Source organism: Chelonia mydas, chromosome 7, assembly GCF_015237465.2.
Source record: "Chelonia mydas isolate rCheMyd1 chromosome 7, rCheMyd1.pri.v2, whole genome shotgun sequence".
In the NCBI taxonomy this organism is placed as follows: Eukaryota; Metazoa; Chordata; order Testudines; family Cheloniidae; genus Chelonia; species Chelonia mydas.
The window spans coordinates 31,687,055-31,712,748 of NC_057853.1; the positions used below are offsets into that span (position 1 = coordinate 31,687,055).

The following is a 25,694-nucleotide window of genomic DNA, read 5'->3' on the forward strand; positions in this document are numbered from 1 at the left end:
GGGTTCTATTCCCTGCTTGGGGGGGCTGCAGGCTTAGAGTCCATCCCCGAAGCTCGCTGACTGTAGAAGGCTTCCTTCACTCATGGCTGAAATCTGACTCAGCCATCTAGGGGTAAGTGTACACACCTCTGGGGTGGAGCACGGGTGCTATTTATACAGGGATCCCTCACCTGGCGCTGAGATGCAGCTGCCTTTGGGTTGGGGCATGGGGGCTGCCACATCCAGGTGAGTTTGAGAGAGGTAGAAGGCAATAACTCCCAACTCAAATTTGACTGGGGCAGCTAGGTTAGTGCCTCATCCCTGCGGGGAAGCAAGAAGGGCCTTGGTTTCCCCCTCCACCCTGGTCCTTCCCCTTTGGAAGACCACACCTCCTTTAGCCTAACCCCTCTTTCTCCCTGCAAAGTTCTAGGGCCCAGGGCTCCTGGGTTCTATTCCCAGCACTGGGCTCCCACCAGTCCCTCCCTGCCCCCCACCACAGCTCTGCCATTGCCTGGTAATCCCAACCTGCAGCCCCTTCTGCTGTGGGGCATGCCCTGCTTGGAGGGAAGTGTGTCCTAGCAGGTTTCCCAGTGTCCTCTGTGGGGGGTTGGTTGTAATGCATCAGCTTCACCTGGTGTGGGAGACCTGATGTGAGCCCCGCAGTCGGGAGGGCGGCCAGTTGTAGTCCCGTTGCTAGCCAGACTAGCCTAGGAGTGTTGGGACTAACTTGGGGGGTGGGGAGCTCTCATTGCTGGGACTGTCTGATCCGAGGTGCCTGATCTGTTTCAGGCAAGGCCCCACAGTTGCCCTCCTTGGAGAGCCTGCGGCCGGAGACGCTGCTCAGAGTTACGGTGGGAGGCCTCACCCTGACAGTCCCGCATCAGTGCCCCGGCCCGCCTGCCCCTCCCCAGCTGGCCCAGCGTTTCTTTGCCGAGTTGGCCTTCTTCAAAGACTCCGCCTTTGGTGGGCGGGACTTTGGGCATCTGCGCAAGTGCTTTGAGAAGGCCTGTCCTTGCAGTAACCTCAGGTAGGCTGGGTTCAGCTCCCTGCCCCTCGTGGGGCACACATGATACACGCTGGCTGCTCCCTACCCCAGTCTGGGCAGTGGTGCAGAGGCAGGTACCAGGGGATGTTCTAGATGTATGATCTCCAGGGACTGGAGCATTGGGAGGTGGGGCCAGCATGGATTGGGAGGGGAGGGCACAGCGCCTCTAGCGCTGTGCTGGGGTATTGGGGCCAGCACTGATTGGGAGGGGTAAGTGCCCCTCCATTCCACTTTCTGCAGCACAGTGCCCCCCTAGCACACGCTGGGGTTGGCACTGAGTGAAAAAGGAGAGCACCCCCTCCTTGTGGCACAGTGCCCTCTAGTGCAGTGCTGGGGCAAAAGGAGAGCACCCCCATTCCACTCTTTGCAGCACAGTGCCCCCTAATATTGCTCCTGAGGCACTGGGGTAAGCACGGACTGTGAGGGGACAGCATCCTCCACACTTCACTCCTTGAAGTCTCCCATCCATGTGCTGACTGTCCCTGTGCCTGCTTAGCTTGTGAGGTCTGCGTGGGCCCCAGCACCGGGGCTGTCAAACCCCCCCTCCACCCCCTACTGCAGGCTCTGACTCCGCCTTCCTGCCCCAGGCTGACTGGAGCAGCCCTACAGGTCACCTGCCAACAGAGAGCAGCTGGCTCCCTGCACGTGCTCAGTTCGGAGGTGAGCTTCGGCATGCTGGAGATCCTGGAGTGCCTGTGGGCCAGCGCCAGCCCGGAGCGCAAGCAGCAGAAGCCGGAGTACACCGAGGTAAGGAGTGGTGAGCGGATGGCAGAGCCACACCCAGGGCTAGGCGCTGGGGTCATGGCTCTCCGGCCCTCCTCGCTTCTGACCTGACCATGGCTGTTGCTTCGGGGTGTCTAGGGGGATGAGACCTCAGCCTGCAGTCATGGTGTGCTGAGCCCCAGGGTAAGGGCTGACTGTGGTGGGGAAGATTTGTTTTGCCTAAGAGTGTGGGGGAGTGGGGAGTGCTCCTGCTATCAGTGCTCCATCGGCTCTGCCTGAGAGAGGTGGGAGAGCATGTGCAAGGATCAGAAGGGTGTAAACCCCCAGGAGGGAGGGGAATTACTGTTGGGGGGTGGGGGGAAAGCTGGACCAGCTGATGCCCAGGCAGGGCAAAGCCTGTGGGATCCTAATCCAGACGCTAAAGGGCAGAGGTGGGGTGTTAAAGCCCTGGTGGAGTCACCCCTGTGAACACCCAGGCACCAGGCTGGTGCATGGACCCAACCTTTGGATCCCACGTGTTTTCAAGCTTACTGGACCTGAGCAGCCTCCAGTTGCTGCCTCGGTCCTGGCCTTGCTGACACACTTCAGAGGTGCAGACTCCCTTTCTGGCCCTTCTCCTTGAGGGGTGGGATGCTGCGGCCCAGCTGCCATGGGCCCCCAAACCAGTGCTGACGCTCCTCCCACATTTGCCCAGTAGCTTATGCATGCTGCTCCCAGAGCTCTACCTTCGTGAGCTCTCTGGTTTATATATAGATTAACCCTTTGGGACCATGTTGCAGTTAAAGCAAGGAACCCAGGCTTCGCAAAGGAACTCCTTAAACCTCCCTCTGGCCCCTCAATGCACACTCTGCTCTTGGAAAGCACAGGAGAGTTCGGCTCTGTGGACGAACACACAACACCTGAATTCTATCCCTCCCTCGGAGCCCTGCCCACTCCTGAAAGTCTTTTGGGTTCTGGTCAGTGTCGTTCAGGGAAGCCAGGGCCCTCCTGCTCAACCTCCTGGTTCTGTAACAGCCTGGCCCCTTGGCTAGAGCATTTCTCTTTGGAAAGCTACTTCTGACACCTCTTCCTGCCTCTCTTCTCATGCTGGGCTTTTCCATGCTCTGGCCCCTCTGTGTGCTGCTGGGCACAGGGGCTGTTAAACATCCATGACAAAGAATGCCCCAGTGGTGAGGAAACTGAGGCAGGGAATGGCGTGTAGGCGTTGGGTCTACCAGGATCTGTAGATCTCTTGTGCTGTCTGAACAGTGATGGTTGCAAAAATCCTTCTGCAAGTCTGTGTCTGCTGCCTTTCACTATCATGTGTCCCGAAGGGTTAAACTATAAACCAGAGTGCCCTGCTCACAGGTGGAGTTCTGGGAAAGGGCCAGTGTAAGCTACTGGGGTGTCTTGTGGGGGACACAACGACACTGGGCCTAAGGCAGCTGGGCTGCAAGGTCCCACTTCAGTGGAGGGGTATCTGACAGTCTGTGCCCCGGAAATGCGCCAGAGAAGCCAAGGACAGGGATGGTGACTGAAGCCCCTGCGCAGACAAAGGGGGAACTTAAAGACCATGGGTCTAAACACAGCAGCCTGGTGAGTGTCCAGCGGGGCGCACTGCCTCTCCAGGAGAGGTCTAATCAGAGGACCAGGCCACCTGAGCCTTTTGTCCCTGGCAGCTACTGTGCCAGCACCCAATGGGATGAAACATCTCCCCAGAGAAGGGTGGGTGGGTGAGTGTGGGGCAGCTTGAATCTGTTCTTGGGGAAACTGACTGAGCATCTCCTGTTTGGACCTGCTGCACAAACCTTCACCGCACCCCTTCTCTCTTCAGCTAATGACCTTCAAGAACCCCAGTGCCTTCACCTATAACTCCTCGGCCCGGCCCTGCGCCCAGATCCACTACAAGCAGTCCGAGAAGCTGCCATCCAAGGTGAGCAGCAGCCTGAGGCTGGAGGGTGTCTTGAGAGTCAGTGCGATTGGTGTGTTTTTTTTCTCCCCTCCTGCCCCACAAACAGGCTTCTCCTCTGGGGAGCCACTGGGCAAAACGGAGCAGAGCCATCGCAGGCTGCCACTTGATGGCATTGCACTGGGCCCTCGCAGCAGGGAGGTGGGGGGACGCTGGCTGTCCTGGGTTATCGGTCTTGCTGTGATGGGAGCACTGGTCCTGTCCCTTTGTCTGGGAGTGGAAGTGCTCCTGAGGTCAGGGCTTTGTTGGTTCTGCCTGGCTACTATTAAATTGTATTCCAGTAGCACTTGGAGTCCCCAGCTGAGATGTGGAGGCGGGGGGGGAATGCCCCATTGTGCCGAGCACTGCAGCAGTGAGATGGTTCCTGCCTCGAAGAGCTCAGTCTGTTTAGACAAAGGAAGGGTTTATTCTCATGGGGAAACTGAGGCAGGAATCGGGGAAGTGACTGGTCTAAGGTCACACAGTGGAATAGTACCGAAGTGTCCAGAGTCCAATCCAGTCCCTTAACCACATGCCCACACTTCAATAGTGTGCCTGAACGGGTTGGGTGAGGGGAGCTCTTCTGTGGTTGGTGCTCCGTGGCTTGGCCTGAGGTTGGTACTCCATTGGCCTGGCCTGACTGTGGCAGGAGCTCTCCTGCAGTTGGCTTGACCTGACATGTGGCTAAGTGCCAGCAGGTCTCAGTTCCATGTGCTGGGACCTGCAGGGACACATGATCTTACACAGCCAGAGTGGGTGGGGCTGCATCAGCAGCAGGGAAAGCCAAGCAGGCGGAGACAGAAGGAAGCCCCAGCCTTCCTGGGTGACCCTAGAATAAGACACTGGCAATCGCAAGAGACCCTACAATAATACAACAGTCTGTATAGTCCCAGATGAGCGGGGGCAGCACCTGAGCTTCCCCCTCACTCTCCAGTGTTCTGTAGAACGAACTCCCTCACCCCCCCACCCCATGTAGAGCAGCCTCTCCCCTGGCTGGGGAGGCATTCCCAGGGCTCTGATGGCTCTCCCTCTCCCTGCAGAGCAATCTCAAGAAGACTGGGGCTAAGCGAAGCTCGGAGCTGTTGGTGGAGCTGGCAGAGTTCCACTCTGATGTGGACCTGGGTGTCCTAGACCGGCTTGGGTCCCTCCTCCATCTGGCAGCGTCAGCGTCCATGCAAGATCAAGCCCCCGGCCTCCATGCAGACATGCATGTGGTGTGTGTGGGGGATGGAGTATCTGCTAGGAGGGGGCGGGGGGGGGGGGGGGGTTGTTCCCATTTGGCTGCAGAGGAGGAGGTGCTTGCGCCTGCAACGGGCGGGGGACCCGGAGGGAGACGAGGCCCTTGTTAATTCTTTCCTCTCTCCCCCTCTTGTGGCTGGGCGCCAGGCAGAGTCTCCCCATGCCCCCGAGAGGCACACAACCGTGCGGCTGGCAGCGCCCAAGGCCACCCTGCGCTTGCAGTTCCCAGTGCCAGATCTGCGGCCCGAGCCGGAGCGGCGACCCTGGATGGAGAAAGCTGTGCGCAAAGAGAGCCTGCGACTGGAGCTGACTGATGTGGTGTTCCAGACGGAGCTGCGGGCAGGGCAGGGGGGTCACGGGGAGCCCACCCGGCTGGAGGTGACCTTCAGCGACCTGCATGGTGAGCGTGGGAAGGGCTGAGCTGCAAGGCCTCCTGGGAAGTCTGTCCCTGCCCTGAGTGGGGCTCACAGCTCCCTATGGAGGTTAGGAGGCTGCTATGGCCTCTGGGCTAGTAGACTTGGACAGTGTCTGCTCTGGCTCTAGGATCCATAGGTCCAGGGTTGGGTCCCTGCTGCCAACGACCCTCCCAGGGGTGTCTTGTTCCCCTAAGGGGCTGGCGGGCAAACCCAGGCTTCAGGGACAAGGCATGAGGCCTACAGGGACCCACTCTGTTCAGGTTGAATTGGGGGGGGAACATGTGGCCCCACGTCTCCTGCTGTAAAATATGAAGGGGATGTTTCTAAATGGATCCCTCTTGGTTTTGTAGATGCTACAGAAACCTGCATGCTCTTACCAGAGCCATCCTGACACTGTTCTTTATTCTAACCAGTAGGCTGCCCTCCCTCTCTGCCAGATCCAGGAATAGAATCCAGGAGTCCTGGTTTCCACCTCCACCTCCATCTGCTCTAACCATTAGACCCCGGAACAGAACCCAGGAATCTTGATTCCTGTGCCCCTCCCCGCTCTGCTCCCAGAGCTGGGGATGGGATAGCCAGGAGCCCTGCATCTTTAATTCTCCCCCCAGCCCCCTTACAAACTCCTTCCAGGTGTAGGGTAGAAAGGTAGTATTTGGGAGGGTATGGGGGTGTGTCTGGGCACTGAGTCCAGCCACTCTCCTTGCAGGTCTGTACGAAGACGGTGAGAGGCTTTCCGTACCCTGCATCCGCGTGAGCAAAGCCCTTGATCCTGCAGCCAAAGGACTGGGCAAGAAATACCTCTTCCCAAAGTGAGTTTGCTTTGGGGGGCTGATCTCCCTGCCCCATGTGCACCCTGGTAGGAGCAGCTCCCTCCGCCAGAGCCCCTCCCATCCCACCAGCTCCCTCCCTCATCTGCATCTCAGCTGATTGTCATCCAATCATACATCCTCTGGTTGCATGGAGTGTCTCCTGCTGTGGTGCATGGGGGGCGGGGGCTCAGATGTGTTGGGGGCAAAATTTCACTGCAGCATCTGAGAAGGGGGCAGGTAGCCCTGTAGGGGGCTACATTGCTTCCCCTGTGCCCTCTGACTTTCCCTCCTCCCGGCCCTGCACAGGATCACGGTGACCCTGACCCCCCAGCACAGCCTGTCCCAGTGGGACTTGGCGATGGACAAGGTGGAGGAGATGGATCTGTCAATGGTGGAGAGTCCCTGTGAATTGCGGCGGCCCGAGCCCTCCCCCTTCTCTTCCAAAAGGACCATGTATGAAACTGAGGAGGTAAGGGGGGCGGCCCTCCCTGGTACTCAGTGGGGAGGAGATAGTGGTATGGGTGGGAGCATGGAATACCGTCCTGCCTTCCAGGGGGGTCTGATCCTGCCAGGAAAGGCATGAGTGGTGTCTTTGGGGCAGGTGGCTCAGTTAGCCCACCAGGATACAAGGGAAGCAGCAGGGAGAGGACCTAGGGTATGGGCTGAATGATCCTGAGGGAGGAGCCTCGGAGACATGAGAACAGCCCAATTGGGGTTCTCAACCCCCTTCCATATCAGGTTCCCTTTTCATCTAGCTTTGGCTCTCCCCTCCCATTAACCAGTAAGGAAAGGACAGGGGGAGGTTGTGACCCCTGACATGGGCGTCACAGCCTCCATCTTGACAGCCCTCTGGTTTAGTAGTTGGTCAGCTAAAGTGGGTGCCTGTCCCTGTAAGTCTTTAACCCTTCCTATGCTGGCCTCCCCCCTAGATGGTGATCCCTGGAGACCCTGAGGAGATGGCAGATTTCCAGGCCAAGACAGTGGCTGCCTCGCAATACACCCTAGAAGTGACCCTGCCCAGTGTCCACATCTTCCTGCCTAGCAAGGAGGTCTACGAGAGCATCTATAACAGGTATCGGGGGAGCGGGGGCATCTAGCCGGGTATCCTGGCTGGCAAGGAGCAGCCACAGGGCCTGGCAGCCTCTAGGGATTAGGCCCTGAATCCTCCCTGCTTGCCCCCTGGACTCTTGACCTTCCGTCCGCAGAGCGGGGCACCGGCAGTGCCCAGCTCATGTGGGCCCCGGCCCTGGCTGTGTGTGGGGTTGGAAGAGCTGTCGGCTGGGGCGGGCCAGGCCTGAGCAGATGGATCCCAGGTGGCCCAAGACTACTGGGTTCTCTTCCCAGCTCGGGAAGGGCCGTGGCTTCTCGTGGTTGGAGCAGGGTGGGGCTGGCAGTCAGGGCTCTTGGGTTCCATCCCCACCTCTGCTGCCAACTTTCCGGGCGATCTTGAGCAAATCGCTTCCTGTGCCTGTCTCCCCACCTGCAAAATGGGAGGTGGCGCCTATTGAGTGGCCCATCTTGTTCCCTGCAGCACCCTGTGAGAGTACTCTGTGGTAAGCTCTCTAAGGCCGGGGCCGTCTCCTTCTGTGTCAGTACCGTGCTCAGAACCGGGTGGGCCAGGTCGATAACAAACACCGCTGGGCCTGGGGAAGGTTTGAGGGGCTCCTGGCCTAGGGGAGGCAAAGGCAGTTGTGAGCGTGAAGCATCTTTCCTTTCCTTCCCCAGGATAAATAACGACTTGCTGATGTGGGAGCCGGCCAGCCCACTTCTTTGCTCCTCCGGGTCTGCGGGAGGTGCTGCACCTGGGGCCTTCTTCCCCAGCCGCCCGCCCCCTCCCAAGTATTGGCAGGATAACTTCAAGATGTGCAAGTCTGCCTTTAAACTGGGTAAGGAGCCAAGCCCCGCCCCCAAACCCAGAGAGAGGCTCCTGTCATCTGCACTGACCTGTGAAGCCTTAATGCAGGGGTTCTCTAACTTTTGTACTGGTGACCCCTTTCACACAGCAAGCCTCTGAGTGCGACCCCCCGCCCCTTATAAATTAAAAACACCTTTTAATATATTGAACACCATTATAAATGCTGGAGGCAAAGCGGGGCTTGGGGTGGAGGCTGACAGCTCGCGACGCCCCATGTAATAACCTCGCGACCCCCTGAGGGGTCCCGACCCCCAGTTTGAGAACCCCTGCCTTAATGGAAATGGGGAGTGAAGGATTCTGGGAATAGCATCATGGTTGCTTGCTTTGTGATGGATGCAGGATAAGGAAAGGGGCTTGTGGGTCCAGTCCCTGGCTCTGAAGGTAGCAGAGGTCTAGTGGTTAGAGCAGGGGGGCTGGGAGTCAGGACTCCTGGGTTCTGTACCCAGCCCTCACGTGACCTTTGGCAAGATCTTCCCCTCTGTGCCTCAGTTTCCCCATGCAGCGGGAGCTGCCACTAATCCTCCTCTTCCCTGTCCCCATCAGACTCGGACTCTGAAGATGAGGCCTCTCACTTCTATTCAATGGACGAGGTGGTGGCTCAGCGGAGGAAGGGGGACCAGCTGAGCCAACACCAGCAGAGCCGTTTCTCCGCCGTGGTCACTATCCTGAAGGGCAGGGTGGCGGCTCTGTGCGAGGCCAAGGTGAGGGCAACCCCCAGGGACCCACTGCCAGGCCATCTCCTCTGAGCTCCAGCTAGCCTGGCCTGGGCGCTGCCTGGATGGGAGATCTCTGGGTGCTGCAGGGAGCAAGGTAGCGGAGCCCTCCCCACTGAGCCGATGTGGAGGGCACTAGGTGGTGCTGTGCTGCAGGGCCCAGGATGGGGGGCTACTACTTTTCCGTAGAACTGAGCTGCTCCTTCTAGTGTCCAGGCCAAATGCAAACCTGGGTCATTCTCCAAATGCCCACCCGCCACCCTTCAACTCCCTCTGGAATTAGGTACTGGATCCTTCCCTTCTGTACCATGCTGCTGTATGCTGTTTAAATAAGCCTCACACCCCTCCTCAGAGGTGGCTGCATCTGAGCCCCAGGTGAGGGATCCCCATATAAATAGCCTCGCATCCAATCCCAGAGGCTGCTGCTCCTCAGTGCTGGGTGACTGTTGCCATCTGACCCTTCAGGATGGAAGGGCAATGGTCTGCACTGGGGTGTCCGACCCTCATCCTCCTTCCCCTCTGCCCCCAGGGTGAGGCGGGGAAGAAGCTGGATGACTCCCATGGAGAGATTGTGCTGGATGTGGACAACTGTACCATCTTCAGTGTGTCCCAGTACAAGGGTCAGGAGGAGCTCGGCTACCTCTGCATAGAGTCAGAGAGAGTCACCCTTTATCATAAAGGTATGGTTCAAACTGCGGGGGGGCAGGGAGTCAGGACTCCTGGGTTCTGTCCTGAGGAGGATCTCATCTGTCAGAGCGGGGGTTCTGTTCCTGTGTCTGATGGGCTGAAGCAGTGGGGGCTGGGAGCCAGGACTCTCCCACTGAGCCATGGATTCATACCTATCCCCACGTACTGGCTGGGCAACTGGCAAGGGCCCATGGTTACAGAATAGATCCCAGGGCTGCCGAGTCACAGCCCTGCTCCCTGGCACACAGGACCCGTCTGATTTCTTCAGAGCCCTCCAGGGATCTCATGAAGTGCTGTGGAATTGGGGTTTCACTTGGCCCATCCAGGCCAAAGGGCAGCAGGTCAGGCCTGCGCTGCCCTCTGTGCCCAACCTCGTAGTGACCTCCGGTGGGAGCAGCCAAAGAGGCAGCTGGGCTGAGGTCTGCCAGGAGGCAGTTCCCTGCAGTGGGGATTGCAAAGGAGGAGGCTCTTGCACCCTGCGGTAGTTCAGAGTGGTGGGGGGACATCTAGGGTGGCGGTGGGTCTTAAAGAGACAGATCAATGCTGGAGGGGGTGGGGATGCAGCTGCAAGAGTTGTTAATACCGAGTTCATATCAGTAGCTGTCTGAGTGGGTTATGAAGGAGGTCAGGATCGTTACCCCATTTTACTGAGGGAGAGCAGGGCAGTGACTCTACCTGGCGTCACCCAGCAGGCCAGTGGCAGAGCTGGGAACAGAGTTCAGCTCTCCTGAGTCCCAGGCCAGTGCTCTGCCGCACAGGGCACTGGGAGGGGGTTAGTGGGAGGGATGGCTGGCTAGCCAGCCAGCCAACCAAACTCTGTGTCCCCTCAGCTGTGGTAGAGGACTACTTCCTGGCCAGTCGTTTGGAGATCCCCAGCTTCAGCCCCCCTGACAGGCTGCACCCCACAATCTACTCCTCAGAGGAGGGGGTGCTGAGTGGGCTGGCAGGGGGCAGGAAGGACAGGCCCCTCAAGATGCTCTCAGCTGCCATCCGCATCAACCTGGACTTGAAGAAGAACATCAAGGTATCTTGTCTCCACTCTCTGGGCTGAGGGAGAGGGGACTCAGCTGGGAGGGCTCCCTCTGCTCTCCCTTCTCCAAACAGGCTAAGAGCCAAAGCAACCCCTCCCTGGGATCTGCATTTATTGTTTAACTTAAAACATCTCAGCGCCAGCTTTCATCTGACTTGTCTGTTCCTAGAGGCTGTTACCCTGTAGGATCTCCTCTGTCCCTTCCCCACCTCAGAGAGCCACCGGGACAGTTCTGGCTTGAAGCAAATAGGGCTCCTCTGATCTGGCATGGTCATGAATCAACAGAAGTGGCTCTGTCTTCCTGTGCACTGCCTCATGTGGGGGGTGACTTGGCATGAACAGCCATGGGTCTGGATGGGGCCCAGCTGGGGTGGACTGGCATGTGGGGGTGCTAGAAGCCCACTGGCCTGGTGTGTTTGGGGGAAGATGTCCTAAGGGGGTTCATAAATGGCTTCCCCCCCATCCTGCCCATTGTAGAGCCTTTCCCCGTCTGGGGTGGGGTGGAAAATCTCCCTGCTTTTTAACTTTGCTTTCCCAATCTTCCCTTTTGCAACCCGAATCCAGGAGTTCCTGGTCACCTTGAGGCTCGAAGGGGCCACCATGCGACATCACATGGCGCTGACCAATCAGAGTTGGTACACACAGGTACGTCCTGGGCCGGAAATACCCATCCTGGAGTGAATAGCAGAGGGGCGTGTGCAGTGTAGCAGCCATGGGGCTGAGGGAGACTTAGGGCCAGGAATGGAAGCTGGGCCAACACCAGCATGGGGACAGGGGACAGGCTGGATCCTCTATAGCTTGGACTCGTGCCCTGGTGTCCAGCTAAGGGGGGTCGAACTCATTCATTGGGCAGGGCCTGAATCTCTGTTTAATTGTGGCAATTCTTGCCCCTTGCAGGCGTAAGCCCCCACCCGGTTCCTTCTGCTGTCGTGATCAACAGTGGAATAGCTGATCTGGATGAGAATGGGGATTGTCCAGTGGTTAGGGTGTTCGCCAGGGACTTGAGACCTGGGCTCAATTCCTGGCTCTGCCATAGGCTCCCTGTGTGACTTTGGACCTCTTTTTCCCTACTTATAAAGTGGTGATGGAGTGAGGCAGGGTGTCCTAGTGGCTAGAGCACTGGCCTGGGACTCAGGAGACCTGGATTCTATTCCCAGCTCTGCCACTGGCCTGCTGTGACCGTGGGCAAGTCATTTTGCCCCTCTGTGCCTCAGTTTCCCAGTCTGCAGTGGGAATAAGAACCCTGCCCTGCCTCCAAGGGGTGTTTGTGAGGATAAATCTGTTACAGATCGGGGCCAGATGAGTGTGTCAGGTGGAAAGGTCAGCTCTGAGACTAGCAGCTCGCTGTGTCATTCTCACTCAGTGCAGCTCCCGCATCTCTCAGCCATTGGCTCAGGCTTTCGGCAGACTCAGGCAGGTGCCATGAAATTGTTTATACACGAGGCACATGGAGGAGTCTGTGAGGCCTAAAAACTTGCTCCTTTTTTCATGAAAGCTGAGATTCCGGGCCACACAAATGCATTGGCCAGGCTGGATCTGTATGTCCGACACCCCTGGTCTAAAGAGAATCCTCCTACTTCAACCACAGGGCACTGGGGCTGGATGCAGGGATCTGGGGCGGGTGGGGGTGGGGAGAATCCTCCACCTGGGGGGATCAGCACGGGTCTTTCTGCTCCCATTAAAACCTGCTGTCTGGGGCGTGCACGCTCACGCTCTGTCGCCCTTTCTTTCAGCTGATTGACTTCCTGGACGTACTGGATGATCCAATTCTTGGCTTTGTCCCCCCAACGGTCATTACGGTGCTGCACACCCACCTCTTCTGCTGCGCAGTTGACTACAGGTACTGAGGGGAGCAGAGGCAAATGGGCTGCACGGGGAAAAGGGTGGCTGTAAAATAGGAGAGGCCTTTGGCTGTTTGTACAGGAGGAACAGAGGTGAGACAAAGAAGTTAGAATAGCAGATCTGGTCTGAGGAAATCCAGACTCCCAGGTTCTGTCCCAGCTCAGAGAGGCGAGTGGAGTCTAGTGGGTTAGAGCAGGGGGGTTTGGGAGCCAGGACTCTGGGGTTCTATCCCCAGCTCTGGGAGGGGTGTGGGGTCTTTGTTAAAGCAAAACCTCCCAGCCTGGTCTCTGCTGTCTGCTCTCTTTCTTATCTTGGCATCCTGGAGATTCGATGTGATGGTGGGAGCCTCTGTCACCTTGAGATAGTCTCAGCTGGGACAGGAACACTGGCCCGGCCAGACAGGATCAGAACCGAGGGCCATCTGGTTCAGTATCCTGTCTCCGGCTGTGGCCAGTACCATATGCTTCAGAGCAAGGAGTAACGACCTAGGAGAGGGCAGCTGTGGATCATCTGTCCTCTGTGAAGGCTGCAATCCCATCTTGGCTGGGGCGGGGCACGCGTGGGATAACCCTGCCGTGCGGGTACTCTCCTTGGCTCCTTTAGCCCTCTCACCACACCCTGCCCCGGCACTGGTTCTGTCACTACCATCTCACCCCTCAGGCCCTTGTACCTCCCCGTCCGCGTGCTCATCATGGCCGAGACCTTCACCTTGTCCAGCAACATAATTGTGGATACTTCAATCTTCCTGCTCAGGTAGGCGTCCTCCAGCTGGGGACATCCCAAGAGAGCTGCCCACTCCAGGGAGGGCCTGTCCCTCCCCCGGGCTGGTGAGATCAGGGGGTTTGAGACCTGTTCCCTCTGGACTGAGCCTGGGCTGCTCACAATACCAATGCTGGCTTGTGTGGAAGAAGATGGGGTCAGCAGCTTTGGAGCCACCATCTTACGGTGCCTGGACGCCATGGTGGTGGGCGTGGTAGAAGGAGCCCAGTACGATGGAATCCTGAGTGATTTCTTTGCCTGTGTCTGCTCCAGTTACCTGGGGTGTAGCCATGAACCGGTGGGCCAGGTGCTCTTATTGGAGGAGTCTCACCCCAGCATGCACAGTCTCTTCACAGCAGCTGGCATCCTGTATCCCATTCCCCACCTCTCTGAGCCAGCCAATCTCCCCACCCTGGGGCCAGGACAGAGCCGGCACCCCTAGAAGGCCCCATATCCCGTTCTCCATCCTCACGAGCCAGCCAGTCCCACGGTTCTGGGGTCAGATCAGAGCCAGCGCCCCTAGAGGGGAAAGGCCTGTGTGCCGTTCCCTGTCTTCCCACCCGGGGCTGGATTGGCACCGATGCCCTCTAGAATGGCATCCTATTCCTTGAGCCAGCCGCTACCCAGCACTTACTCCCTTGGTCCAGGGTGGGAGTCGGGGTCTGTGTCACAGGGCCAGATACCTATTGCACTGTATGGGGCCCTTGTGTTCATGGTTATTGTACAGTGATGGACAAGATCTTGATTGTACTCGATCTGGCTGGTATGTGCCTACTGGTGGGGGGGCAGCAGAGTTTAAGTCACTCCCTTTCCCCCAGGTTTATTCTGGATGACTCTGCCATCTACTTGTCTGACAAATGCGACGTGGAGACAGTCGATCTGCGGAAGGGTAAGAGTTGGACGGGCCGCGTGTCCATCCTTCTTCTGTGCTCTGGGTACTGAAAACAGCAGCTATTTGAAAGGCTGCTGGGGAGCAGCAGGTATCCCTCAAGCATCATGCCCCCGTAGCCCCTCAGACTGGGCTCTCAGCAGGTCTTTCAAGCTAAGCAAGCTTGCGCCTGGTCAGTAGTTGTATGCGGGAGCTAGCACTCATAGCCCAGCATGGTGGCAGGCGGCTCTGTAGAAGACACCCCATATTGCTTAATAATCTTCCATCTGTGGATTTCAAGGGGTTTCCCAAATGTTTGAATGGATTTAACCGTCCCCCGTCCTGGGTGTGTTGTTGCTGCAGGGAACCTAATGCACAAAGAGGAGTGTGGAGGAAGTGCCCAAATTAAAGCGAACATGGAGCAGAACCCAGGAGTCCTGACTCCCAGCCCTCCCTGCTCCAACCCACCAGGCCCCACTCCCTTCCCAGAGCCCAGGATAGACCCAGGGATCCAGTCGGGCTGAATCTCTGTTCTCCCTTGGCCTCAGATTACGTGTGTGTACTGGACGTGGATCTGCTCGAGCTGGTCATCACCACGTGGAAGGGGAGCGCTGATGGGAAGCTGGTGAGGCCCAGCCCAGCCAGAAAGGGCAGGGTGGGGGCGGGCCTGGTAACTGCAATGGAAATCCCAGGAGAGAACCCCCCCCTTAAAAGGTGACTGCGCAGAGTGGGGAGGACACTTCATGTGGCTGAATGCAGGAGGCGGGTGACTTCTCAGCCCTCCTTGTCCCTCGCTGTAGCCTTGCGGGGTGTGAGCCTTCTCCAGTGCAGCTTCTGGTGTTTTCGAAGCAGCCTTGCTGTGTTTTGAGCCTGCGGGACCTAAGCAGCCCCACCTCCCCTCAGGAGCCCTGTGCTGTCTGTGCCGACCTCTCCCAAGGACCCGGGATCCCATTGCTCTAGCTCCCCACCCCAGTATGACACAGGCTGTCTCCCACTCGCTTTGTTCCACTCCAGACCCAGCCGCTGTTCGAGCTGCGCTGCTCCAACAACGTGGTGCATCTCCATACCTGTGCTGACTCCTGCGCCATGCTGGCCAACCTTATCCAGTACGTGGTCAACCACGGGGACCTCCACCCGCCACCCCGGCAGGACAGCCCCACGGAGATTGCTGGCCAGAAGGTGCAGGTAGGGAGAGGAAGTCTGGACTGGTGTCATCCCTAGCTGAGTAGGTCAGGCTGGCTCGATGCCTGGATGGGGGACCTGCATGGGGATCTTCCAATGCTCTAGTTAAGCAGGGTCAGGCCAGTTCAGTACCTGAATGGGGGGCATGCGCAGGGATCTTTTGTAGTTTAGTTAGGTGGGGTTGAGCCAGTTTGGAGCATGGCTGGAGGACCTACCCCAGTGAGATCCAATACCTGAAACTGCACCAATCGGAGGAGAAATAAGGCACACTTTTTTCTTTTTTAGCGGGGAGAGATTCACCATTGCAGCAACTTTCGCAGGGATGCGGGGTGGTCTCCAGCCCTTGAGGGTCTTTAAATCAAGACTTGGTGTTTGTCTCCGAGCTGCACTCTAGCTCAACCCTCAGGTCTGGGCTGGATGCAGGGATCTCATGGGGAAGTTCTCTGGCTTGCGTTTTGCAGGAGTTTGGACAGGATGATCTGATGGTCTGGCCTTAACAGCTGTGAAGGAAAGGCATATGCTGGAGGGACATGGGGGAGTTCAGTAGGTGGTGCTCTGCCCTGGCAATCGGAGCAGACTCCAGTACTGCTGTGTGGCACTAGGAGGCACTGTTCTGCAGGGCACGAGGGCCCAGTATCGGTCTTCCCTCTAATTTTTTTAAGTCCATGTGCCGAGTGAATTTTATGTGCACCAATATGGAGGTGACGTGTGACATCACCTCCATATTGGTGCACATAACAAAATTCATGTGGTGGGCGTGGGGCTGAGGGGTTCAGTGTGGGAGGGGGCAGAGGGTTAGGATGAGGGGTGGGGCTGGGGATGAGGGGTTTGGGGTACGGGAGGGGGCTCAGGGCTGGGGCAGAGGGTTGGAGTGCAGGCTCAGGGGTGGGGCCAGGGATGGGGGGTTTGGGGTTCTGACTGCCCCAGGGCTGCAGTGGGGAGACAGGACTCCCCTCCAGCTCTCTCCCTGGCTGCGGCAGCTCAGGTGAAGCTGGGCTGGGCCGAGGGAGGGGCTCCTCTCCCCCGGCCGAGGCAGGTCTGTGCTGGGGCTGGTGGGGCTTAATAGGTGGCCACGAAGCTTAGAGGGAACTTAGCTCAATAGAGGGTGTCTCCCCTGGCCGTCAGCACTGACCCAAGTGCCCCCGCCCTGTGCTAGTGGGTGCTGTGCCCCAGGGAGCAGGGTGGGGCTCAGCTGGGGGCGCTCTCCCCTGGCAGTGCTGATCCATGGGTACTCATCACTCGGTACATAACACCCCCTGGTTTTTGTTGGCCCCCAGCTGTCAGAGAGCCCGGCCTCACTGCCCTCCTGCCTGCCCGCTGAGACGGCCACCATTAACCAGCGGGACCTGACTGACGCCCTCATCGACACCGACCGCAGCCTGAGGGACCTGGCGTTAGAGTCTGGTAGGGGGTGCCGGTGGGAGCCTGGGGAGCCGAGGGGACCACGCTGTCCCCTTGCTGCCTCTACAACTCCTTGGGGGTCGAGAGGAAGGGTTGGGGGCTGGGTGGCATGTGGCTGCATCCCTCCTGCTGCAGGGCTAGAGAAATTAGTGTCACCCCCATGCCCCAAATTGTCAGCTGGCTGAATGGGCTAATCCGGGGCTGGAGGGGCCCATTGTCCTGATCCGGGGAGGGGCCGTTGGCTCGATCCAGGGGCGGGGGGGATGTCGGGCAGGCGGGGCCTGTTTGGACCAATCCAAGGCAGGGCGGACGTCGGGCGGGATGGCAGGGTATTTCATTGGGGCCAATCTCACCAGTGTCAATCTCTCCTCCCAGGAGAGGCCGGGCAGTTGCACCAAACCTCCCCTGTTTCAGTGTATCTCTTCCCGGGGGAGAACAGTGCTGGGGGCAAGCCTTGCCCCCCACCACCTGCTGCCCTGCCCCCGGCGCCCGTGGAAGTGGGGCTAGATTTCTGCTCCTCGGAGGGCAGCGAGGAGGAGAGTGAGGCCACTGATAATGACGACTTCTGCATCCTGGACGCGCCTGGCATGGGCATCCCAGTAAGGGGAGGCAGGGGCTGTGGGGCACACGGGGATGGGGGACTGAGGGGAAGCTGTGAGGCCCGGGGGGCTATGACTGATCAGGGGTAGGGCTTTGGGGTCCATGGGGAGCTGGGAGGGATAGGGAAAAGTTGGGGGTGGAGCAGGGCTGGGTCCAAATGTCTGGATTTTTTAGGAAGGATGAAATAGTGGGATATCGGGGGTGGGGTTTGGACATCTGGGCCCACTGATTTGCTCTGAGGCCTGCCTGTGTGTGTGTCTCTTCTCCCCCTCTTCTCACACCCCTCCCCCAGCCCAAGGACGGAGAGCCAGTGGTGACAAAGCTGCTGGAGGGGCCGGTGCCCATCAAGGATGGCTACTTCTCGCGCCCGCTGGGCAGCACAGACCTGCTGAAGGCCCCGGCACACTTCCCATTGCCTGAGAGCCGGGTCATGCTGCGTGAGATCTCAGTGGTCTGGCACCTTTATGGAGGGCGGGACTTTGGGGTCGGGCGTGCCACCCCAGGACACGCCCACTCACCCAGGTGAGACCTTGATTCCTGGCAGGCACGGCCTGCCCTGGGGCTGGGCTGGACAGCTGTGACCCTGTCTCTCCCCCACTCCACAGGATGAGGCCCAGCTTGTCAAGCGCCCGCAGCTCCCCTTCCCGCTCCTCCATGGCCAACCGGCCCCAGAACACCTGGCGCACGCAGGGCGGGACCGGGCGCCTCCATGACCTGCTCATGGAGATACAACTCACCAAGGTGAGGGCGGGGGTATGTGTGAGTGGGTGGGGCTTAACATCCGTCCCACAAAGGATTTTCTGGGGAACTCCCTGCCACAGGATAGTGGGCTGGGTAGGCCCATTGGTCTGACCTCCTTGTCATAGACATGATATTCAACTCCCCTGATGCTATAGAACCGTGTTCTGCTCCCAGCCCTTCTGCGGGGTGTGTCTGGCCTGTCAGGGACCCCCCTCCCATTATTATCAAGCCTTAGTTTCTCCCCAGGTGAGCTTCCAGCATGAGACCTACCCCACTGGGGCAGAGAAGCTGTCCACGGAGCTGGAGGAGCAGCCAGTGTCGCGGCAGGTGTTCATCGTGCAGGAGCTGGAGATTCGTGACCGGCTGGCGTCCTCCCAGATCAACAAGTTCCTCTACTTGTACACCAGCGAGAAGATGCCACGCCGGGCCCACTCCAACATGGTACTGCTGGGGGGCTAACAGAGGCATGGGTAAGGGGCAGGGGTGGGGGGCTAGGGTGGGATAGGGGCAGATACTAGGGAGTTGACATGAGGTGAGTGCTGGGGTTTAAGGAGAGGCTGGGGGGTAGGATCCAGGCCTGGGGTAGGGGTGAGTTCTGAGGACTGTTGGTGTGGGGCAGCCACTGCAGTTGGGGGATGGGGAAGGTATCTGGGGTGGGCATGAAGGGAGGGGGTTGGTGTGGGTTGGGCACTGGGGTGGGGGGGCAGTGAGCTCTGTATAGGGGTGGGCTCTGGGGGGAGGGGTGGGATCTGAGCAGGGGGAGGGCTCTGGGGGGCAGGGTTTGGTGTGGGGTGGGTGCAGGATCTGAACTGCGGGAGGGGTGGGGTGCTTGCTCCATCCCTGCTGAGGGAGGGCAGTGGACCGTACCCTCCCCTTCCTCTCCCCATGAGTGACGGCCACCTCTCCCCATAGCTCACCATCAAGGCCCTGCATGTCTGCCCTGAGGCCGGGCTGGGCGGCCCCGAGTGCTGCTTGCGCGTCTCCCTCTTGCCGCTGCGGCTCAACATCGACCAGGTGAGCGGGGCTACAGATAGATAGCTCCATGGGCCCTGCCTAGAGACTCCCTGCCCTGGCCCCACACCCTGGGGGAGCCCTGATCCAGAAACATTTTCCCCCTCCCCAGTCCCTAATGACCTGGCTCTGGATTCAGACCAGCACCCCCTCAAGGGGAAAGGCCTTGTAAGCCAGTTCCCTGCTGTGGGGCTGGATCAGAGCTGGTGCCCCCTAGAGCAGAAAGGCCTGTGTCTCCAAGTATGAATGGAAGCAACTCTTTGTCTCCTGGAGCTCCAACTTCCTGGGGTTCAGCATTGTCCCTCCCCAGCCCCCATTCAAGGATCCCCCACCTCCCACCCCCTCCTTTGCGAATGATGGGCTCAGACTCTGCCTGGTGCTCCCTTGGCCCAAGCGATTTGCCAGCATCTGGCGTTTTGCCAAGTGATTGCTCCCAAGGGGAGGAGAAATTGATGACGTGAGGGGGCAAGTTCTCCGGTGCCATCCTGTCTGCTTGCAATGAACGTCCCCACAGCCAGGGGTGAAAGGAATATTAAATTCTTACCGGTATGGGGGCCAGCTCCGGCCCCTGGAAGGGGCGGGACCTCAGGCAGAAGGGGGACTGGGGGATCAGGGGCTCAGCAGCGATTTTAGAGGGTCTGGGGCTCCGGCCGCTGCTGCGGTAGGGGTGGCCGGGAATCCTGGGCCCTTTTAAATCGCTGGCCCCGGAGCAGCGGCCCCTTTTGCCTCCCCCATCGGCGGCCCTGCCGGTGGGATCCCTACTGGCAAGGCCACTGACGGGGAAGGGCAGCACTTTAACATGGTCTGCGTATGGGACGGTACCGGCTTCTTACCGGTACGCTGTACCGGCCCACTTTCACCCCTGCCCACGGTCCTGTGTCCCTGATCACAGCAGGAACGAACAGCTGGTTCCTTGCTCACAATTTCTAAGCTAGCCCAGTGTCCAAGGAGCTCTGTCTCCCAGGGCCACACTCACCTCTGCTTCTCTTGCTGTGTGCTGGCTCTCTGCCTCGCGCGCACACCCAGCTTGCCAGGCAATCCCCCAGCCCCTGCATTTGCAGCCGGTCTGGAAACCCCACAGCCCACATGGCTCATGCCTGTGGCCTTGGGCAGTGGCTTCTATTGTTTCCAGCTCTTTCCCTCATAAAGGGGCTTAACTGCTCCTTCCGTTTAGCCTAAAAGAATGGTAATTAGCACAGCCAGGTCTGTGACTGAGGGCTGCCCACCTTCCAGTATAACACTGCCTGTTGCTGTCTCTCCCCCCACCACCAGGATGCCTTGTTTTTCCTGAAGGATTTCTTCACCAGCCTGGCTGCCAGCATTAACCCTGTGTTGCCCATGGAGGCTGGGACAGAACGTGAGTTGAAGGGCAGCCCAGAGGTGCGGGCTGGCTGGCTGGGGAGGGATAAAGCTTCCTCCTCTGAGGGTCTTCTGGCTCTTTGTAGCGCTGGCATAAACCTTTCTAATGCTGGGGAAACTGAGGCAGGGGGACAGACTCTCGGGCCACGTGAGCGTCTGGCCACACCAAGAGTTACAGTAACTGTAACCTGGGCTCCTCCTGACTGTGCATTTCATGGGCTCTGCCAGCTACACTACCACCTGTCACCACAAGATGGGGGTGTTGTTAAGGCCTGAGCTGCCAAGAGCATGTACAGCAGAGGAGGGCAAACTACGGCCCCTGCGGGACCGTCCTGCCTGGCCCCTGAGCTCCTGGCAGGGAGGCTAGCCCCCTGGCCCCTCCCTTGTTGTTCCCCTCCCCTGCAGCCTCAGCTCACTGCGCCGCCAGCGCAATGCTCTGGGCGACAGGGCTGCGAGCTCTGGCCGGGCAGCGCAGCTGCAGAGCCCGGCCTGACCCGGTGCTCTGTGCTGCGCGGCGGCACGACTGCCTGTCCCGGTGCTCTGGGCGGCGTGGGTGTAGCGCTGCCAGCCACCGGTGCTCCAGGCAGCGCAGTAAGGGGGCAGGGAGTGGGGGGGGGTTGGATAGAGGGCAGGGGAGTTCGGGGTGGTGGTCAGGGGGCGGGGGTGTGGATAGGGGTTGGGGTGGTGAGAGGGCAGGGAACAGGGGGGTTGAATGGGGGCAGGGGTGTCAGGGGGGCAGTCAGGAAGGGGGGGGTTGGATGGGGTGGTGGGGGCAGTCGGGGGACAGGGAGGGATGGATGGGGCAAGGGTCCCTGGGGGGGGGAGGGGACAGTCAGAAAGGAGAGGGAGGGTTGGATGAGGGTGGGGGCCAGGCCACGCCTGGCTGTTTGGGGAGGCACAGCTTTCCCTAACCAGCCCTCCATACAATTTTGGAAACCCGATGTGGCCCTCAGGCCAAAAAGTTTGCCCGCCCCTAGGTACAGCCTGCTGAGTTAGAGAGGGGGAAACTGAGATGCTGAGCAGGGGGAGGCATGTGAAGCCCCTGCTCTTTGACCACCTTTTTTTTTTTTTTTTCTCTCTCCGCCCACTAGCCCGCCCAGATCCAGGGGTCCGAGCCAGCCCAGCCACTGAGTCAGAATCTCTGGGGAAGGAGCAGGAAGGGAGCCGGGGGCCAGGGTTGGTGGCAGGGGGGGTAGAGATGACAGCTTCTGTGGAGCCCACACTGAGCGAAAACAGCTCCTCCTCCAATGCCTCGTCCTCCACGGACCAACCCATCTACTTTAGGTACGAGATGCTGCTGCCTCTGGGGTGGGGCGAAGGGGCTGCTGCACAGTGATCAGCGAAGGGGGATCTTATTTCGAATTGAAGCGGTGGGTGGGGGAACATGAGGGGTGAATGAGGCAGAACAGAAATGATGGAAGATAGAATGCGGCCCGGCTCATGGAGTTCCTCACAGCCTGATCCGTACCGGGGGGGACCATCAGTGACCACACAGCAGCAGGACCTTAGTTACACATTTTGTCTGGCAGAGTGCTTCGTACTGATCTCTGCTCCCTGCAGCACAGCGCCCCCTAGCACTGCACTGGGTCAGCGCTCATTGCGGCGAGGGGGGGGGGGAGCGCCCCCTGCTGAGTCCCCACCCCCGCTGCCTGCAGTTCCAAGATTTTGGTGGTCTCCATCCAGGCTCGGGTTCTGCTTAGCGTAAGATCTGTGCCCATGAGGTGGCCCGGCTGTAAGTCCTGCCCCCTCGTCTGCCAGTCTCTCTAGCTCTCTGTCCCGATTGGTTGATCCCCAGGGAGTTCCGGTTCACATCGGAAGTGCCCATCTGGCTGGACTATCATGGGAAGCATATGACCATGGACCAGGTGGTAAGTGAGGCTGGGGTGTGGAGATGCCAGTGAACCTCTGGGTGGGGCAGAGGTGGTGGGGAATCCCAGACCCTCTCTCCCTCCCCAACTAGACAGAGCTTCTTGCCTCCTGCTGGAAGGACTGGGGATGGAGGGGGATAGTGTTGGATGAGCTCTGTGGCTTTTGGGCAGGATCTGGCCCTGGATGGGAGTGGGGGTGGGGGGAGGTATTGGGGTGGCATCTGGCCCAGGGTGGTGTGTGGGTGTGGGGGGTGGGCTCTGGTACTGGTGGACGTTGGAGTGGGGCAGGCTCTAGAGTTGTGGGGTGGGGATGCTGCTCCCTCTCTACTGGGTCTGGGGGTGGAGTGCTGAGCAGCCTCTCCAGGGGGTGAGAATCCACTCCTTTGGCTGTTGTCTGGTGGGCCTTAATGTAGCCCCGGGAGCTGGCACTAGAGGGGGCAGTGGGACTATCCGTGACACCTTTGACCCTTAGGTCACTGGTTTGAATGCTACTGGGGTCAGGGTGGAGTTTACTGGTGTGGAACAAGTTCAGGTGGTGTCAGTTGAGATCAGACTGGCCTGGGGAGACCCCATCAAAACTGACCCTGGTTGCCTGGGCAGTGGGGACAGAGCTAACCTCTTTTGCCAGCTGCGGGGGGGGAGGGGGGGAGGTACCTGGAGGGTGGGAGTGGAGACATGCCTGCATTTAGGGGGGGAGGTTGCTGTTCATAGGAGGAGTAATCCCCATTCTAGAACTGGGGAAACTGAGGCAAGGAAGGCTGAATGTGGGAACCAGGTTTAGAACAGAGGAGTGCCTGGCTGCTATTGGGGGTGGGGGGGGGAGGTTGTGGCTGTGTGCATTGCACTGTGGGTTAGGGCAGTGCCGGGGGGTGGGAGCTGTGCATAGATAGGAGCAGGGGAATGCAGGGTACACATGGTACGAGGGGAGTGGCTGTGCATATATGGAGGTGTGGGGGATGGGTGTGGGATAGGGAGTGTTGCGGGGGGGCTGTGGGGGAGGGGTGTGGGCTGTGCATCAGCAGTGCTTTAACCCTTTCTCTCTCCCCCTCTTCAGGGCACCTTTGCCGGGATCCTCATCGGCCTGGCCCAGCTCAACTGCTCTGAGCTCAAGCTCAAGCGCCTCTGCTGCAGACATGGGTGAACTGGGGGGCCTGGGACGTGCCCAGTCCTGGGGGGCCGGGGGGAGGCGGAGTCAGTGCAGGCAGTGGGTGTGGGCTGTGCCCATGCAGGGCTCAGACTCGGGGATGGAGCTCCCTGTTTCTGCCCCACTCTCTTACTCTGACGGGCACCGCTGGGGCCCTGCTAGTTGCTGGGGAGGGGGCGGGGCGCAGTCTGTAGCGTGGCTCCAGGGCTTAGTCATCTCTAAGAGGGCACGGTTGGGGCTGGTCATTCTTTCCCACAATGCCCTCTGTCTGTTTCCCCCCCCCCAGGCTCCTGGGCGTGGACAAAGTGATCAGCTACGCCCTCACTGAGTGGCTGACGGACATCCGCAAGAACCAGCTGCCAGGCATCCTGGGTGGTGTGGGGCCCATGCACTCGGTCGTCCAGCTCTGTGAGTTCCTGGCACAGCCCTCACCCCCTCCTTGCACAGGGCTCCCCCCAGCTTTGTGCCAAGCCCCTGTGTGGGGAGAACCACCTCGCTCTAGATCAGGGGGAGGGGAGAGGGCATGGGTCAGGACATAAGGGGTGGGTGATGGAGGAGGGGAGATGCGGGGGTGGGGGGCTGGTGTGAGTGTGGAGAGGTGGGAGGTAGGGGGGATGGAGGCTTGGAGCAAGTGTGGAGTGGGTGATGGGGGCCAAGCATAGTGGGGGCGATGGAGGCGGGTAGGACGCGATGGTGTTCCTCCACGTCCGGCTAAGCTGGCCCCTTTTTTTTCCTCCCCTAGTCCACGGTCTGCGTGACCTGTTCTGGCTGCCCATCGAACAGTACCGCAAGGATGGGCGCATCATCCGGGGGCTGCAGCGCGGGGCTGCCTCCTTTGGGACCTCCACAGCCTCAGCTGCCCTGGAGCTCAGCAACCGCCTGGTGCAGGCCATACAGGTGAGAACCCTCCCTCCCATCCATCCATCCACAGCCTGGGACAGGCCACCCCCCACCCCAGCACTTTGGGGCGGGGCTGTAGCCAGCATGGAAGGCAGAGTGGGGAAAGGAGCCAAGGGTCTGCAATAGCATCGGAAAGGGCTTTTCAGGTACTAAGCCCCCCATCCCTTTGTCATGAGGGAAATTGGTTCAGAGAGGGGAAGGCACTTGCCCAAAGTTAGTGGTAAAGCTGGGAACAGAACCCAGGAGTCCTGGTTTCCAGTCCCTCACCCCTCATCTCTAACCAACTAGTCCCTACTCCCCTTCTAGGGATGCTTTCTTCTTGTCTTGAGTCAGTTCTGGCTCGTAGGCCAGGTCAGTGGTCGAGGGTGGACTTGGAGAGTGTGTCTGTGTGTGGTGGAGTGAGGGGACTAAGGGTGAATCTGGGGGGAAGGGGTCTGTGTGTATACGGTGTGGGAGAGGAAGCTGGGATGTGCGGGGCTCTCACTAGGGGGTGCTGTTGGGGTCTCTTACCTCTTAATGTACCCCTGCTCCTGCCAGGCCACAGCTGAGACAGTCTATGACATCCTGTCTCCAACCTCCCCTGTGACACGGACCCTACTGCATAAGAAGTACGCCCGGAAACTGCGCCGGGGCCAGCAGCCAGCTGACCTCCGTGAGGGCGTGGCCAAGGCTTATGATACCTTCCGAGAGGTATGGTTCCTCCCTGTGCTAAGGCCAGTCCCCTTCCATGCAGGGGGCCAAGGCTGCTCCCACTACTGGAAATTCCCTCCTGACCCTCCCGGGTGACGGGCCTAGAAGCATTCAGGTTGGGAGTCTTATCGTTTTAAATTCCAGTTAGATCTGGTGTCAGGTACTTCCACGGGCTAACCGTGACACACACAACACACACCCCCACACCCCCCCCACTAACCGCTCCTCTTTGCTCCCTTGCAGGGTGTGATTGACACCGCCCAGACCATCTGCGACGTGGCTGCCCGGGGCCATGAGCAGAAGGGCATCACAGGGGCGGTGGGCGGAGTCCTGCGCCAGATCCCTCCAACCGTGGTCAAACCCCTTATCGTGGCCTCAGAGGCCACCTCGAACCTGCTGGGGGGGATGCGCAACCAGATCAAGCCAGACGCCCGCAAGGAGGAGTCTCTCAAGTGGCGGTTGGAGGAGAGCCAGGACTGACGGGGTACAGACTGTGCCCCAGAGCCCAGCCCCCCAGACACTGTGACGGCCAGCCATCCCCTCCTCCTCTGGGGGGGCGCCAAATCCCACCCCCTTCTAGGAGCCGCTGACCCCTCCGACCAGGCCGTGCCAAGGACACAGTGCGGTAGGGGCTGCAATTCGAACCAAGGAACCGCAGTGCGAAGGGGGCATGTTGTCAACTTGAGATAAGCGGGGGCTCCTAATTTAACCCCCCGCCTCGTGGTCGCTTGGGACTTGCTTTTATACTGATCAGCCCCTTGAGTCCTCCCCTGCATGATCCCTGCAGCCCCCTTCCCCCAAAACCAAATGAGGAGACTGAGTATTAAAGGAAGTGAGTGGTTTTCA

The 25,694-nt window shown here is 59.4% G+C and overlaps 1 protein-coding gene across 3 annotated transcripts in view; it reads left to right on the top strand.

Moving 5' to 3' along the window:
* Window positions 1–25,694, top strand: part of ATG2A (autophagy related 2A) — a 38,443-nt gene extending 12,749 nt beyond the window's left edge. For 2 of the 3 annotated variants that reach the window (XM_037904559.2, XM_037904560.2), the window contains exons 11-42: window positions 769–1,006; window positions 1,612–1,771; window positions 3,561–3,659; window positions 4,715–4,888; window positions 5,061–5,313; window positions 6,036–6,138; window positions 6,445–6,607; window positions 7,068–7,210; window positions 7,864–8,024; window positions 8,597–8,754; window positions 9,296–9,446; window positions 10,284–10,477; window positions 11,048–11,128; window positions 12,217–12,323; window positions 12,986–13,078; window positions 13,903–13,973; window positions 14,501–14,577; window positions 14,967–15,137; window positions 16,412–16,538; window positions 16,911–17,134; window positions 17,428–17,657; window positions 17,741–17,876; window positions 18,123–18,317; window positions 18,789–18,890; window positions 20,160–20,244; window positions 21,338–21,530; window positions 22,042–22,114; window positions 23,169–23,251; window positions 23,545–23,666; window positions 24,001–24,155; window positions 24,696–24,848; window positions 25,092–25,694. In XM_037904559.2, coding sequence (XP_037760487.1) covers window positions 769–1,006; window positions 1,612–1,771; window positions 3,561–3,659; window positions 4,715–4,888; window positions 5,061–5,313; window positions 6,036–6,138; window positions 6,445–6,607; window positions 7,068–7,210; window positions 7,864–8,024; window positions 8,597–8,754; window positions 9,296–9,446; window positions 10,284–10,477; window positions 11,048–11,128; window positions 12,217–12,323; window positions 12,986–13,078; window positions 13,903–13,973; window positions 14,501–14,577; window positions 14,967–15,137; window positions 16,412–16,538; window positions 16,911–17,134; window positions 17,428–17,657; window positions 17,741–17,876; window positions 18,123–18,317; window positions 18,789–18,890; window positions 20,160–20,244; window positions 21,338–21,530; window positions 22,042–22,114; window positions 23,169–23,251; window positions 23,545–23,666; window positions 24,001–24,155; window positions 24,696–24,848; window positions 25,092–25,328 — 4,712 coding nt within the window. In that variant the 3' untranslated portion in view covers window positions 25,329–25,694. Of the gene's footprint in view, window positions 1–768; window positions 1,007–1,611; window positions 1,772–3,560; window positions 3,660–4,714; window positions 4,889–5,060; window positions 5,314–6,035; window positions 6,139–6,444; window positions 6,608–7,067; window positions 7,211–7,863; window positions 8,025–8,596; window positions 8,755–9,295; window positions 9,447–10,283; window positions 10,478–11,047; window positions 11,129–12,216; window positions 12,324–12,985; window positions 13,079–13,902; window positions 13,974–14,500; window positions 14,578–14,966; window positions 15,138–16,411; window positions 16,539–16,910; window positions 17,135–17,427; window positions 17,658–17,740; window positions 17,877–18,122; window positions 18,318–18,788; window positions 18,891–20,159; window positions 20,245–21,337; window positions 21,531–22,004; window positions 22,115–23,168; window positions 23,252–23,544; window positions 23,667–24,000; window positions 24,156–24,695; window positions 24,849–25,091 lie in introns of those variants that run through there. The other variant, XM_037904561.2, reaches the window with a different exon arrangement.